This window comes from Myxine glutinosa, chromosome 7, assembly GCF_964187855.1.
Source record: "Myxine glutinosa chromosome 7, kmMyxGlut1.1, whole genome shotgun sequence".
Classification (NCBI taxonomy): Eukaryota; Metazoa; Chordata; class Myxini; order Myxiniformes; family Myxinidae; genus Myxine; species Myxine glutinosa.
Genome location: NC_136267.1, coordinates 130,850,850 through 130,866,256, shown reverse-complemented (window position 1 = coordinate 130,866,256; position 15,407 = coordinate 130,850,850). Strand labels below are relative to the sequence as shown.

General features: G+C 37.9%; 1 protein-coding gene across 4 annotated transcripts in view; it reads right to left on the bottom strand.

Moving 5' to 3' along the window:
* Window positions 1-223: 223 nt before the first annotated feature.
* Window positions 224-15,407, bottom strand: part of PHF14 (PHD finger protein 14) — a 325,301-nt gene continuing 310,117 nt past the window's right edge. For 3 of the 4 annotated variants that reach the window (XM_078782296.1, XM_078782299.1, XM_078782298.1), the window contains 2 exons: window positions 4,360-4,477; window positions 224-647 (listed from right to left, as the gene is read on the bottom strand). In XM_078782296.1, coding sequence (XP_078638422.1) covers window positions 573-647; window positions 4,360-4,477 — 193 coding nt within the window. In that variant the 3' untranslated portion in view covers window positions 224-572. Of the gene's footprint in view, window positions 648-2,914; window positions 2,966-4,359; window positions 4,478-15,407 lie in introns of all 4 variants that reach the window. The other variant, XM_078782297.1, reaches the window with a different exon arrangement.

Genomic DNA, 15,407 nt, shown 5'->3' with positions numbered 1-15,407 from the left:
GACTTGAATTGCTTAAATTTCAATAAAAAATGGAAAAATTGAGGTGTTATAAAACGTTTGACTGGTAGTGTACATCATGCATTTTGATTTGGGTGCATGACATCAAAGCCTTCAAGCTTGTCCTACATTCAGAAGGCCACAAAAAGGTTATTACGATCTAATCCGATGTACAACTGCTTACGTAAGTCTTTGTCGATGAAGGCAAAATTAGACGGAAACACAATACTTTTTATTGACTTTATTTTGCTGCCACGTAAACCCATTCACCATAACAAAATATCACGTTATGCCTGGAAAGCAATGGTACCATTGAGAAGACTATATTACAGCTGAGAAATGCTGAGACAGTCCAAACGATGTACAAATGTGATTGGCAGAACAAAGTTGTTATTTATAAACAATACCTGTGCATACAGATAATTTTGCTGTACAAGCATAAAAAAAAGAAAACTCGTATTTTCAGTTTGTAAACATTTTTGACCGTACGTTGGCAGCATGAAATGCACGGGTGGTCGGTCATACTGTAAGCGTAAACACTTCAAACCCCCTCCCGTAACCCTTGATGTGTCATTTTACTGAGGTTCACACTGAGGCTTTACATCATCCTGGCATTTCTCTTCCTCCTTCATCCCATCCTCTTCGCCAGGCTACCAGAAACAAAGTGGAAAAATGATTAGTGAAAAAATAAAACACTGCATCCCTTTTCAATGTGGTAATGTCAACAGATAAATAACCCATACCAGTTTTTAAAAAACCCCCAAAAACACAAAATATACCAAATCGTGCGTTGGTCTTAATGTGGACCGATCTTGCTCTTGTAAATCCGTTGAAACACATTATATGTCAAATATCAGCAAAAACAGGACATAAACACCACCACCACCATTAAGAGTCGCAACTATATGAAGCAAGTATTGTCATGAAAAGCCACTACAAAAGAGGCTTGTAAATTTTATTAATTAGTATTCCCAATATTCTCAAAACAAAGGTGTGTTGAAAATTTAATGACAAAATCTCAAATGGCAAAATATTATGGCCTGGACACTAAAGCTCAAAAGGGAAATAAACACAGAAGCGATTACAAAACTGGCCTTCTTGTGTTTGACGCATGGCGGCCAGCCTGATGAGAGCTATTTCTACTTACTATGACTTTGTTCTTGGCCATTTTGAACCAATCTTTATTATTTTATCCATATTCTCATACAAAGGGTTTGTTGAAAATTTGTTGACAAAAGCTCCAATGGTAAAAAAAAAAATGGCCTGGGGACGGGGACGGACACAGGTGTCCATACACACACACATGGACGGACATACGGACGGACACACACACACACACACACACACACACACACACACACACACACACACACACACACACACACACACACACACACACACACACACACACACACACACTCCATGCGAGCAGGCTAACTATAAAATATAATTTGACGGGAACTTGTCGATGGATATGCCTCCGCCCACATCAGGTAAAGGCCCACTGTTACTTTTGATCTCAAATTTGGATCACACATGAAAAACTAGAACAGTACTCGGTAGAGCGCATATCGTGCCAGGCTGAACAGTTTACGTTTTGTATCCCACTGATAGGTTTGATAGGTATCCCACGGTTCTGATACTGATAGGTATCCCACGACTGTTTGTCGTTAAAGGCGGCAAAAAGGGTTGGCGTCAGGAAGGGCATCCGGCCGTAAAACATTGCTTCAAAAAGGGGACCAAAAAACAACAACAACCACGGTCCCCGAAAAAGGCCAACCCCCGCTTTGCAGGGAAAAATGGCCTCTAAAGGTGGGTTTTTTTTTTTTTTAAATCCCACTGATAGGCCACATCTGCATCCGGACTTTAACCAAAATCTAATCAGCTTGTTCTTGTCATCTACCCAACTCATCCACCAACTCTTGTCACCACCTGGCCACAAATTGTTGAAATATCGTGATTATATATCTACAGTATATATATGTATATGTATATATATCGTTTTTGGCCCAATCTTTCAATGGTGAAGAATCACTAAAAAAAGAAAATAAAAAAAACTCTAGTGTCTGGATCCGGATCCTCACAAAAATGGAATCATTTCGTCATTGACAACCACCCTACCTGTACACTAAGTTTCGCATTTTGTGCATTTTGAGATAACCTGCTCATAGACAAACAAACAGCCATACAGACAGGGGTGAAAACAACCTTTGTCCACCTTTGGTGAAAGAGGTAATTAGAGGTCACATGAGAGTGTGGGAGAGAGAAAAGCGAGACAACAACAGCTGCTTCTAACTTGAGATGATCTGCAAAGTGATTTTCAATCGGCACATGACCCTTGACCTGTTGAAACCCAAAATTGACTCAATTCATTTTTGTATTACAGTAGGGGTGAAGGACAAAATTCATGCCAAATTCAACCGTTGGATTCGTCTACTTTTCCTTTCCTTACACACTTATTTTCTAATCTGTGACCGCATCCTTTCCGCCTTATTAAATTCACCCTTTTCGACTCTGATCAAACATGTAATCAATCCATACCGTTTAAGCATACATAATAAATATGAAGTAAAAAAAAAAAAAAAGACAAACATGGGTGTGAATAAACAAACTATGCCAGGTTTGGTTGAAAAACCTTCAGTGGTTCACAAATGATTGCAGTACCAGCATTATCTTCAATCAAATGTAATCACATAATCTTTGCATAACAGTCCATACTAGTGCCAAGTTTGGTTGGAATCCCTTCAATAACGGCACAGATGGACACATGCTGAAAACGCAATTCTCCGGCCTTCTTCTGCAGAAGCATAAAAAAAACAAAAAAAAAAAACTTGCAGGTTGCTTGAAGCATCGGTCTGGGGATGCTCATGATACATTCACACCACGATGCAGCGCCATGCCAGCCAAGTGGTGTTACCTTTTGAACAGTGCCCAGCAGCCAGACTTTCTGTCTGCACCTCCATCACACCTAGCATAGGTTGTGATATATGTGATTAGGTAGCTGCTTGTATGCATAGCAAAAGTAAAAGGACCAAAAGCAAAAGACGCTTCCCTCCATCCCAAGCACCAGCAACTCATCAATCTCAAGATTACTCCAAACCAACATGTTGACCACCTTGACGTTTTTCACCATTTTCAACACCCTCAGTAGATGAGAGCAACACCACGAGGATGGCTGATGTAGATGGAAACATGACAACGTGCAATGTTATAGAGCACGGGTTGACAATTACTTTGTGTGGCTCACCATGTGTTTAACCCATCTTTAAATCTGTGTCAAAGGTGTGGTTTACGGGAAGGAGGCAGGGTTTATGGGAAGGGGGTAGGATTTAGGAGAAGGAGGCAGGGTTTAGGTGCATAGGAGTTTAATGAGAATGGTTCTAAATGCAGTACGGACAAGGCATTCGATACCGAAACACAGATATTGCTCTTCTAAATTCACTTAAAGTGATTTGATTTGCTGGCAATGCAATTTGCTTGGCGTATTTCATCGAAGTTGGGAAAGTGAACTGAGGTTGAGAGGTTTGTAGTTGCAATACAATTAGATTAAATCACATGATTAAAGAAGCCATCCTGTACACGTTAGCAAGATAGAAGTTAAGAATTTTCATTTTGGGACAACTGGCCCTCTCAATTTTATCTGTACATTGATCTTTTTCTCCCTTTCCCATTCCCTTGTTCTCCTCACCATCCACAGATTTTCCAACTTTTTGTCCATATTCTCTTCCACCCCTTTCCAACACTCTCTTGAATTATTTTTTTTAATCCCTTTAATTTAACCTCCGATCTTCCCCAAACCTTCCTTCATATGCAATGTGTAGATGGTCTTAGCAGCCTCTGGTTTATATTTGGTGCGGATCTAATATAGCTGTAGAAACAAGAATTATTAGCAAGTGCAGATAGAAACAGCACGGGTAATAGTCAAACATGCCATGGATGGCAATTAAATGAAAAATAATGTAGCAGAGTGTAAACTACTTGATATGAGCTGAAAGTATTCCTAACAATTAAACTTACCTGGATACCAAGAGCTGTAGCTTACCAAACCAAATTGCCTTTATAAACTTCCCATGCTATCATTTTGCCACTTGAGACAAATACCATTCTGTTAAACAATAGGTGCGTGTCCTTCAGCGTAACGACAAGGAATGATTGCCTGCCAGGATTTCATGCCCGACAAATCAGTCACAAATCGTCCGGTGTGGAGCGTTACACACGCTCTCTGCCAGCACCGGCAGGACCATGGAATGAGTCTATGAGTCAAATTGGCAATCAACACACTGGGGTGGGTGTGTGAATTTGTAATCTTGTTTAAAAACAAACAAATGAAGCAGTATCAAACAGTACCTCACTTGGACCTACCTCTGAGGGAGTGGAGTCACAATCCTGACAGATCCATCCGTAGCCATACCGTTTCGGAGATTTCTTCAGTGGGGGGTTCAAGCACCCAAAGTGGTAGGAGAGAGTACAATGGTCACACCTGCAGACAAGGGGTTCCGTTGGCAAAGCACGACTGAGATACCATGACTACTCCGATAAGAGCATGCTGTTAAACTGTAAGTGTAAACTCTAAAGTACAATTATGGATGTAATGATGATTGCTGGGTTTGTAGGGGGTGAAACAAGGAGTCTGTTGAAATAGCCTGCCAAGTTGAAAAACAAATTGCTACATTGAGAAAAAGCAACCAAAATGCATGAATGTTTGTAAGAACAGCATGACATCGAGTCCACAGTCTCTCCTTGACCCCACCCTCTGCTCCTCAACCGAACACGTAATCCATCAGGTGAAAACACATACGACATACAAGAAAACAAACACAACAAAGGCCAACTGTGCCGATCGACTTAATGAGACCCTTCATAAAAAGAAAACCGAGGTTCAAACCATAATTTTTATTTTTAAAGTCAAAGGTTGAAATTCACAATTTGCTAAATACTAATACAAGTACACATAATAAATATGGTTTTGTTTTTTTTAACATAACCATGAGCAAATATGTCAAGTTCCATTTCTAAATAACATCATTCTAGAGGAATTCCAAAGCAAATCTAACTCGTATAACGAAAGATAACAAGCAATGTACAAATTGCTTTGCTTTTGAGTTTGGTGTTAAGCTTCCGTCTTAATTCAACAGTATTTTAATACAGTACTGCAGTTGGTGTAAGCATTATGTACAAGTAAGAGGGAAACTAAGAACATCGTGAAACTTTGCATGAATGAAGAAAATGGATGCAACAAATTTATTTTTGCTGTCATAGTGTGCAAGGCACATGGAAAATCGGTCACGCAAACCATGCGCACCATGGAGACAGAAATACCAGACAACACAAGACAGAAAAACATACCAGAGACATAAATACCAGACAACACAAGGCAGAAAAACATACCAGAGAGAGAAATACCAAACAACACAAGACAGAAAAACAGACCAGAGAGAGAAATACCAAACAACACAAGGCAGAAAAACATACCAGAGAGAAATACCAAACAACACAAGACAGAAAAACAGACGAGAGAGAGAAATACCAGACAACACAAGGCAGAAAAACATACCAGAGAGAGAAATACCAGACAACACAAGACAGAAAAACATACCAGAGAGAGAAATACCAAACAACACAAGACAGAAAAACATACCAGAGAGAGAAATACCAGACAACACAAGACAGAAAAACATACCAGAGAGAGAAATACCAGACAACACAAGACAGAAAAACATACCAGAGAGAGAAATACCAAACAACACAAGACAGAAAAACAGACGAGAGAGAGAAATACCAGACAACACAAGACAGAAAAACATACCAGAGAGAGAAATACCAGACAACACAAGACAGAAAAACATACCAGAGAGAGAAATACCAGACAACACAAGACAGAAAAACATACCAGAGAGAGAAATACCAGACAACACAAGACAGAAAAACATACCAGAGAGAGAAATACCAGACAACACAAGACAGAAAAACATACCAGAGAGAGAAATACCAGACAACACAAGACAGAAAAACATACCAGAGAGAGAAATACCAGACAACACAAGACAGAAAAACATACCAGAGAGAGAAATACCAGACAACACAAGACAGAAAAACATACCAGAGAGAGAAATACCAGACAACACAAGACAGAAAAACAGACCAGAGAGAGAAATACCAGACAACACAAGGCAGAAAAACATACCAGAGAGAGAAATACCAAACAACACAAGACAGAAAAACATACCAGAGAGAAATACCAGACAACACAAGGCAGAAAAACATACCAGAGAGAGAAATACCAGACAACACAAGGCAGAAAAACATACCAGAGAGAGAAATACCAGACAACACAAGACAGAAAAACATACCAGAGAGAGAAATACCAGACAACACAAGGCAGAAAAACATACCAGAGAGAGAAATACCAGACAACACAAGACAGAAAAACAGACCAGAGAGAGAAATACCAGACAACACAAGGCAGAAAAACATACCAGAGAGAGAAATACCAAACAACACAAGACAGAAAAACATACCAGAGAGAAATACCAGACAACACAAGGCAGAAAAACATACCAGAGAGAGAAATACCAGACAACACAAGGCAGAAAAACATACCAGAGAGAGAAATACCAGACAACACAAGACAGAAAAACATACCAGAGAGAGAAATACCAGACAACACAAGGCAGAAAAACATACCAGAGAGAGAAATACCAGACAACACAAGGCAGAAAAACATACCAGAGAGAGAAATACCAGACAACACAAGACAGAAAAACATACCAGAGAGAGAAATACCAGACAACACAAGGCAGAAAAACATACCAGAGAGAGAAATACCAGACAACACAAGACAGAAAAACATACCAGAGAGAGAAATACCAGACAACACAAGACAGAAAAACATACCAGACAGAGAAATACCAGACAACACAAGGCAGAAAAACATACCAGAGAGAGAAATACCAGACAACACAAGACAGAAAAACATACCAGAGAGAGAAATACCAGACAACACAAGACAGAAAAACAGATGAGAGAGAGAAATACCAGACAACACAAGACAGAAAAACATACCAGAGAGAGAAATACCAGACAACACAAGACAGAAAAACATACCAGAGAGAGAAATACCAGACAACACAAGACAGAAAAACATACCAGAGACATAAATACCAGACAACACAAGACAGAAAAACATACCAGAGAGAGAAATACCAGACAACACAAGACAGAAAAACAGACCAGAGAGAGAAATACCAAACAACACAAGGCAGAAAAACATACCAGAGAGAAATACCAAACAACACAAGACAGAAAAACAGATGAGAGAGAGAAATACCAGACAACACAAGACAGAAAAACATACCAGAGAGAGAAATACCAGACAACACAAGACAGAAAAACAGACCAGAGAGAGAAATACCAGATAACAAAAGACAGAAAAACATACCAGAGAGAGAAATACCAAACAACACAAGACAGAAAAACATACCAGAGAGAGAAATACCAGACAACACAAGACAGAAAAACATACCAGAGAGAGAAATACCAGACAACACAAGACAGAAAAACAGACCAGAGAGAGAAATACCAGATAACAAAAGACAGAAAAACATACCAGAGAGAAATACCAAACAACACAAGACAGAAAAACATACCAGAGAGAGAAATACCAGACAACACAAGACAGAAAAACATACCAGAGAGAGAAATACCAGACAACACAAGGCAGAAAAACATACCAGAGAGAGAAATACCAGATAACAAAAGACAGAAAAACATACCAGAGACATAAATACCAGACAACACAAGGCAGAAAAACATACCAGAGAGAGAAATACCAAACAACACAAGGCAGAAAAACATACCAGAGAGAAATACCAGATAACAAAAGACAGAAAAACATACCAGAGAGAAATACCAGACAACACAAGGCAGAAAAACATACCAGAGAGAGAAATACCAGACAACACAAGGCAGAAAAACATACCAGAGAGAGAAATACCAGATAACAAAAGACAGAAAAACATACCAGAGACATAAATACCAGACAACACAAGGCAGAAAAACATACCAGAGAGAGAAATACCAGATAACAAAAGACAGAAAAACATACCAGAGACATAAATACCAGACAACACAAGGCAGAAAAACATACCAGAGAGAGAAATACCAAACAACACAAGGCAGAAAAACATACCAGAGAGAAATACCAGATAACAAAAGACAGAAAAACATACCAGAGACATAAATACCAGACAACACAAGGCAGAAAAACATACCAGAGAGAGAAATACCAAACAACACAAGACAGAAAAACATACCAGAGAGAAATACGAGACAACAAAAGACAGAAAAACATAACAGAGAGAAATACCAGACAACAAAAGACAGAAAAACATACCAGAGAGAAATACCAGACAACAAAAGACAGAAAAACATACCAGAGAGAAATACCAAACAACAAAAGACAGAAAAACACACCAGAGAGAAATACGAGACAACAAAAGACAGAAAAACATACCAGAGAGAAATACCAGACAACAAAAGACAGAAAAACATACCAGAGAGAAATACCAGACAACAAAAGACAGAAAAACATCCCAGAGAGAAATACCAGACAACAAAAGACAGAAAAACATACCACAAAGAAATACCAGACAACAAAAGACAGAAAAACATACCAGAGAGAAATACCAGACAACAAAAGACAGAAAAACATACCACAAAGAAATACCAGACAACAAAAGACAGAAAACATACCACAAAGAAATACCAGACAACAAAAGACAGAAAAACATACCAGAGAGAAATACCAGACAACAAAAGACAGAAAAACATACCAGAGAGAAATACCAGACAACAAAAGACAGAAACACATACCAGAGAGAAATACCAGACAACAAAAGACAGAAAAACATACCATAGAGAAATACCAGATAACAAAAGACAGAAAAACATACCAGAGAGAAATACCAGACAACAAAAGACAGAAAAACATACCAGAGAGAAATACCAGACAACAAAAGACAGAAAAACATACCATAGAAAAATACCAGACAACAAAAGACAGAAAAACATACCAGAGAGAAATATCAGACAACAAAAGACAGAAACACATACCAGAGAGAAATACCAGACAACAAAAGACAGAAAAACATACCATAGAGAAATACAAGACAACAAAAGACAGAAAAACATACCATAGAGAAATACCAGACAACAAAAGACAGAAAAACATACCATAGAGAAATACCAGACAACAAAAGACAGAAAAACATACCATAGAGAAATACCAGACAACAAAAGACAGAAAAACCATACCAGAGAGAAATACCAGACAACAAAAGACAGAAACACATACCAGAGAGAAATACCAGACAACAAAAGACAGAAAAACATACCATAGAGAAATACCAGACAACAAAAGACAGAAAAACATACCAGAGAGAAATACCAGACAACAAAAGACAGAAAAACATACCATAGAGAAATACCAGACAACAAAAGACAGAAAAACATACCAGAGAGAAATACCAGACAACAAAAGACAGAAACACATACCAGAGAGAAATACCAGACAACAAAAGACAGAAAAACATACCAGAGAGAAATACCAGACAACAAAAGACAGAAAAACATACCATAGAGAAATACCAGACAACAAAAGACAGAAAAACATACCAGAGAGAAATACCAGACAACAAAAGACAGAAAAACATACCATAGAGAAATACCAGACAACAAAAGACAGAAAAACATACCAGAGAGAAATACCAGACAACAAAAGACAGAAACACATACCAGAGAGAAATACCAGACAACAAAAGACAGAAAAACATACCATAGAGAAATACCAGACAACAAAAGACAGAAAAACATACCATAGAGAAATACCAGACAACAAAAGACAGAAAAACATACCAGAGAGAAATACCAGACAACAAAAGACAGAAAAACATACCAGAGAGAAATACCAGACAACAAAAGACAGAAAAACATACCAGAGAGAAATACCAGACAACAAAAGACAGAAAAACATACCAGAGAGAAATACCAGACAACAAAAGACAGAAAAACATACCAGAGAGAAATACCAGACAACAAAAGACAGAAAAACATACCAGAGAGAAATACCAGACAACAAAAGATAGAAAAACATACCAGAGAGAAATACCAGACAACAAAAGACAGAAAAACATACCAGAGAGAAATACCAGACAACAAAAGACAGAAAAACATACCAGAGAGAAATACGAGACAACACAAGACAAAAAAAAAAAACATACCAGAGAGAAATACCAGGCAACACAAAATAGAAAAACATACCAGAGACATAAATACGAGATAACACATGACAAAAAAAATAAAAATAAAAAATATAAAAATACCAGAAAGAAATACCAGAGTTAAAAAACAACAACAACAACATCAAACAAAGCTGGGGAGTGATGTAACTTCCTGGAGTACTCTGGGTGCTGCGACGTAATTTTGTGACATCTCCTTTATCTCCCTCATGGGACACCAACCGTAGTGTAGGGTCCTATCGTGTTCTATCCTGTAAGTGCTGAGCATGAAGTTTTTGGTGATATGAAATAGGCAAAGCCAAGCCAGAAACAAACGAAGAACCAGAGAAAACGAAATAACGAAATAACTGAAATCCAAACACGGCGGAGTTGAGAGTTTAACATACAGAAATAATTGTAAAAGTTTAAATCACACAATTGTATAAACACTGTGTGTGTGTGTGTGTGTATGTATGTATGTATGTATATATATGTATGTATGTATATATACATGTATGAAAACGTGAAACGTATGTATGATGTATGTATGAAACGTTTCGTATGTATGAAACGAAACGTGAAATAGATATATACAGTCACGTGAAAAAGTAAGTACACCCCATGTAAAGTTTTGACTTTTTCAACATACAGCTATTTTACCTTCATTTCAACAATATTGATAGATAAAGGTGATATAATACAACAAATATCATGAAACATTTACATTTTGGAGTCAATTGTATAATTTAAATAAACATAAATGCAAATTTCGCATGTGGAAAAAGTAAGTACACCCCTGGCTCTAATAGGTGGTGTTGCCCCCTTTGGCAGAAACAACCTCAAGTAGGCATTCCTTATAACTGTCTACCAGTCTCTGACATCCACTGGGAGAAATTTTTGCCCACTCCTCCATGCAGAATTCTTTCAGCTGTGCAATGTTTGAGGGGTTTCTTGCATGCACAGCTCGTTTCAAATCCCCCCACAACATCCCGATGGGATTTAGATCCGGGCTTTGATTTGGCCATTCCAGAACCCTCCATTTCTTTCTTTTCAGCCATTCCTTGGTGGATTTACTGGTATGTTTAGGGTCATTGTCATGTTGCAAGGTCCACCTTCGGTTGAGCTTCAACATTCCGACAGATGGCCTCACATTATCCTCAAGCACCCTCTTGTACAATGAAGAATTCATAGTGGATTCGATGATGGTGAGCTGCCCAGGTCCTGATGCCGCAAAGCTGCCCCAAACCATAATATTTCCACCACCATGCTTTACAGTTGGTATCAGGTTCTTGTGGTCAAATGCTGTCTTTGGTTTTCGCCAAACATGTCTTCTGGTACTGTGGCCAAATAGCCTTACCTTTGACTCATCTGTCCAGAGCACATTGTTCCACAAGTGCTGGTCTTTGCCGAGGTGTTCATTGGCAAACTTTAGTCTTGCCCTGATGTTCTTTCTGGACAGCAAAGGTTTCCTCCTGGCACACCTCCCATGTAGATCAAATTTGTGCAGCCTCTTTCTAATGGTAGACTCATGCACTTTGACATCAACAGTGGCAAGAGCTACCTGTAGGTCCCGTGATGACATTCTGAGGTTCTTAGAGACTTCTTTCAGCATCTTGCGGTCTGCTCTCGGGCTGAACTTGCTGGGGCGCCCTGGCCTGAACAGTTGGCAGTTGTTTGGAATCTTCTCCACTTGTAGATGATCTTCCGGAGAGTCGAATGATTGATTTCAAATTGTTTGGAGATCTTCCCAAATCCCTTCCCAGACTTGTAGGCATCTATGACCTTCTTTCTGAAGGCCTCAGAGAGCTCTTTTGATGTAGGCATGGTGACGCCACACACTTCAACAACAAAGAGAACAAGTACACATACATTCAAAGTACACCGCCCCATGCCAAATAATTAAATATGCTGCAGCGCGGCATTGCCGGGGCGCCTCCGGCGCCCGGCAATACCGCAGTGCAGCTCATTGAGGCTGCATTGGGAGGGAGAGGTGTACACTAATTGATTGATTAATTGTATAATTAAAATCAATAAAAGATTATCACAAAATATTTTCATAATCAATTGGCTAATCGCATAACTAAACCAGTAGTGCTTCATCCGAAGATGTATCTTTTAGAAATTTAATTAAATAAGTCATTTATAAAAAATTAAATAATTAATTGATTACTCAATAAATAATTAATCGATTAATCAATAAATACTTAATAGATGAAATGATTAATCAATAAATCAAAAATATCCTTGATAGCCACATCACTTGGTCACTCATGTCCAAATATTAGCTTCCCAGCTCAAAAGGTGCCTGAGATATTGGCCAAATGAGAAAGAAAATAAATAAATGATTAATAATGAAAATAAATAAATAATAATCATAAAAAAATTAAATTATTAATCAATTTGGTCAGAGAACACATAAACTACCACTATTTCATCAGAATCTGTAACTTAAAAAAAAAAATTTTTTTTGTCATTAATCGAATAATTAAATAATTAATCGATTAATTGATTAATTAATAAATCAAAAATATCCTTTGCAGCCAAATCACCTGGTCATTGGCATGTCCAAATATCAGCTTCCTAACTCAAAAGGTGCCTGAGTTAATAATGGTCAGAAGATAAATGAAATTTAATTAATTAAATAAGTACTTAATTAAACGCTAATAATTAAATAACTCCTCAATTAATTGATTATTCAAAAAACAAAAAATACCGTATTTGACAAAGGACTTGCTCACTACTGTGCCGAAATTTCAGCTTCCTAGCTCAAAGGATGGCTGAGATATCGTCCGGACAACCAAGAAAGAAAACAAACAAACAAGAAAACAAATAAATAATTAATAGATGAAATGATTAATCAATAAATCAAAAATATCCTTGATAGCCACATCACTTGGTCACTCATGTCCAAATATTAGCTTCCCAGCTCAAAAGGTGCCTGAGATATTGGCCAAATGAGAAAGAAAATAAATAAATGATTAATAATGAAAATAAATAAATAATAATCATAAAAAAAATAAATTATTAATCAATTTGGTCAGAGAACACATAAACTACCACTATTTCATCAGAATCTGTAACTTTAAAAAAAAAATTTTTTTTGTCATTAATCGAATAATTAAATAATTAATCGATTAATTGATTAATTAATAAATCAAAAATATCCTTTGCAGCCAAATCACCTGGTCATTGGCATGTCCAAATATCAGCTTCCTAACTCAAAAGGTGCCTGAGTTAATAATGGTCAGAAGAGAAATGAAATTTAATTAATTAAATAAGTACTTAATTAAACGCTAATAATTAAATAACTCCTCAATTAATTGATTATTCAAAAAACAAAAAATACCGTATTTGACAAAGGACTTGCTCACTACTGTGCCGAAATTTCAGCTTCCTAGCTCAAAGGATGGCTGAGATATCGCCCGGACAACCAAGAAAACAAGAAAGAAAACAAACAAGAAAACAAACAAGAAACCAGAGTGAAAACTGAGTACTCTCTTTCAGCGTGCGTCACTGCCGAGCCCCCTTCGGTGCCCGGCAATGACGATTTGCAATGCCTGGAGGTGGCATAGGAAAGGAGCGGTGTACAAAACCAAACGAAATGTCTGAGGTTTAAATAAGACAAGTTCCTCCAAGATCCTCTCTGATGATGTTCTAATCATTTGCACCTGAGCTGGTGCACCTGATTCTATTTTTAGGTATTTGAAGTCGTGATAAATGTAGTGGTGTACTTACTTTTTCCACATGCAAAATTTGCATTTATGATTATTTAAATTATACAATGGACTACAAAATGTAAATGTTTCATGATATTTGTTATATTATATCACCTTTATCTATCAATATTGTTGAAATGAAGATCAAATAGCTGTATGTTGAAATATGTTGAAAAAGTCAAAACTTTACACGGGGTGTACTTACTTTTGCATGTGACTGTATATATGAACAAGCTTAAAATACCAGCGCTTGATTTTCACTGAAGTTATTCAAGGTGGTAACAGTCGACACTTGACACTATTCCCAAACACGGTGGAGCAGGCACTTCCAAAAACACGATTTTCTTCTTCTTCATTTTGGTTCTCGTCTCATGTTTCCGGTATCGCCCTCCCAGCATGCTTTAAATGCAAACAAATTTTTATCTCCAGTTTGTTATTCTAGACATCTATATTGCTTTCTAGTCTAAAATCGATAATAATCTGCTTTATCTTGGTTTTGGCCTCAGTAAATGAAAATGGTTTTTCCTTTTATTTTGGTGAATAGATCCACAATGCAATAGAAACTTAGAGCAATCAGAGATTGCAGACCCTCGCCAGGAAGTGTTTTCAGTGGTTTCTAAGGCTTTTGTGTTGAAACAAATATGGCGGCCCAACCACGTGACCGATAATGTCATCTTTTTTTTTCTCCACCAATTTATCCATAGATGGCGCTCAATAAATTTGGGTGAGGAGATGAAAGGATTCAGTTGAGTGCCAAACTGGCTACGAGAGTCGAGGAAGTCAGTAAGCCATGTGTGGAGTTCACCAAAGATCCCATAGGCAGAGAGGTCAGGGAGGAAGGCGGGATGCCAAACTATATTGAAAGCACATGATATGTCCAGAGAGATGGCCCTGATATCATGTCTGACTTTGAAGGTCTTCATCCATTGATGAGAGAGTAGAAGCAGCATGTCTAAGGTGGAGTGACCTGGACTGAATCCACATTGGTGATCTGAGATGAGGTTGTTTGAGAAAAGGAAGGATTTCATATCAACTGCGATGATGGATTCCATGACCTTGCTGATGATTGGAAGCAAGCTGATAGGTATTCGTTTTTTGCACCTTTTCATATAATGCAGTGATGTTGGCTGATTTCCAAACAGATGGAAGATGACCTAGGACAAATGTTTGAGCGAAAAGGGCAGAGAGGATGTGCAAGAGCAGCAGAGCAGGTTTTTTGGACAAGTTTAGAGCTGATGCCGTCCGATCAATTTGCAGAATTAGAGTCGAGGGTTGAAATAACCTTCTCAGGTGACAAGACAAGAGCAGTTGGGTACGACTGCAAATGGTGGGGACAGAGAGTGAGGGGTTGTGGACACATTATTTGGAAGCAAACAAAATTGAGGCATTCGGCCTTGTCATGAGTGGAGTTGGCTGTGGT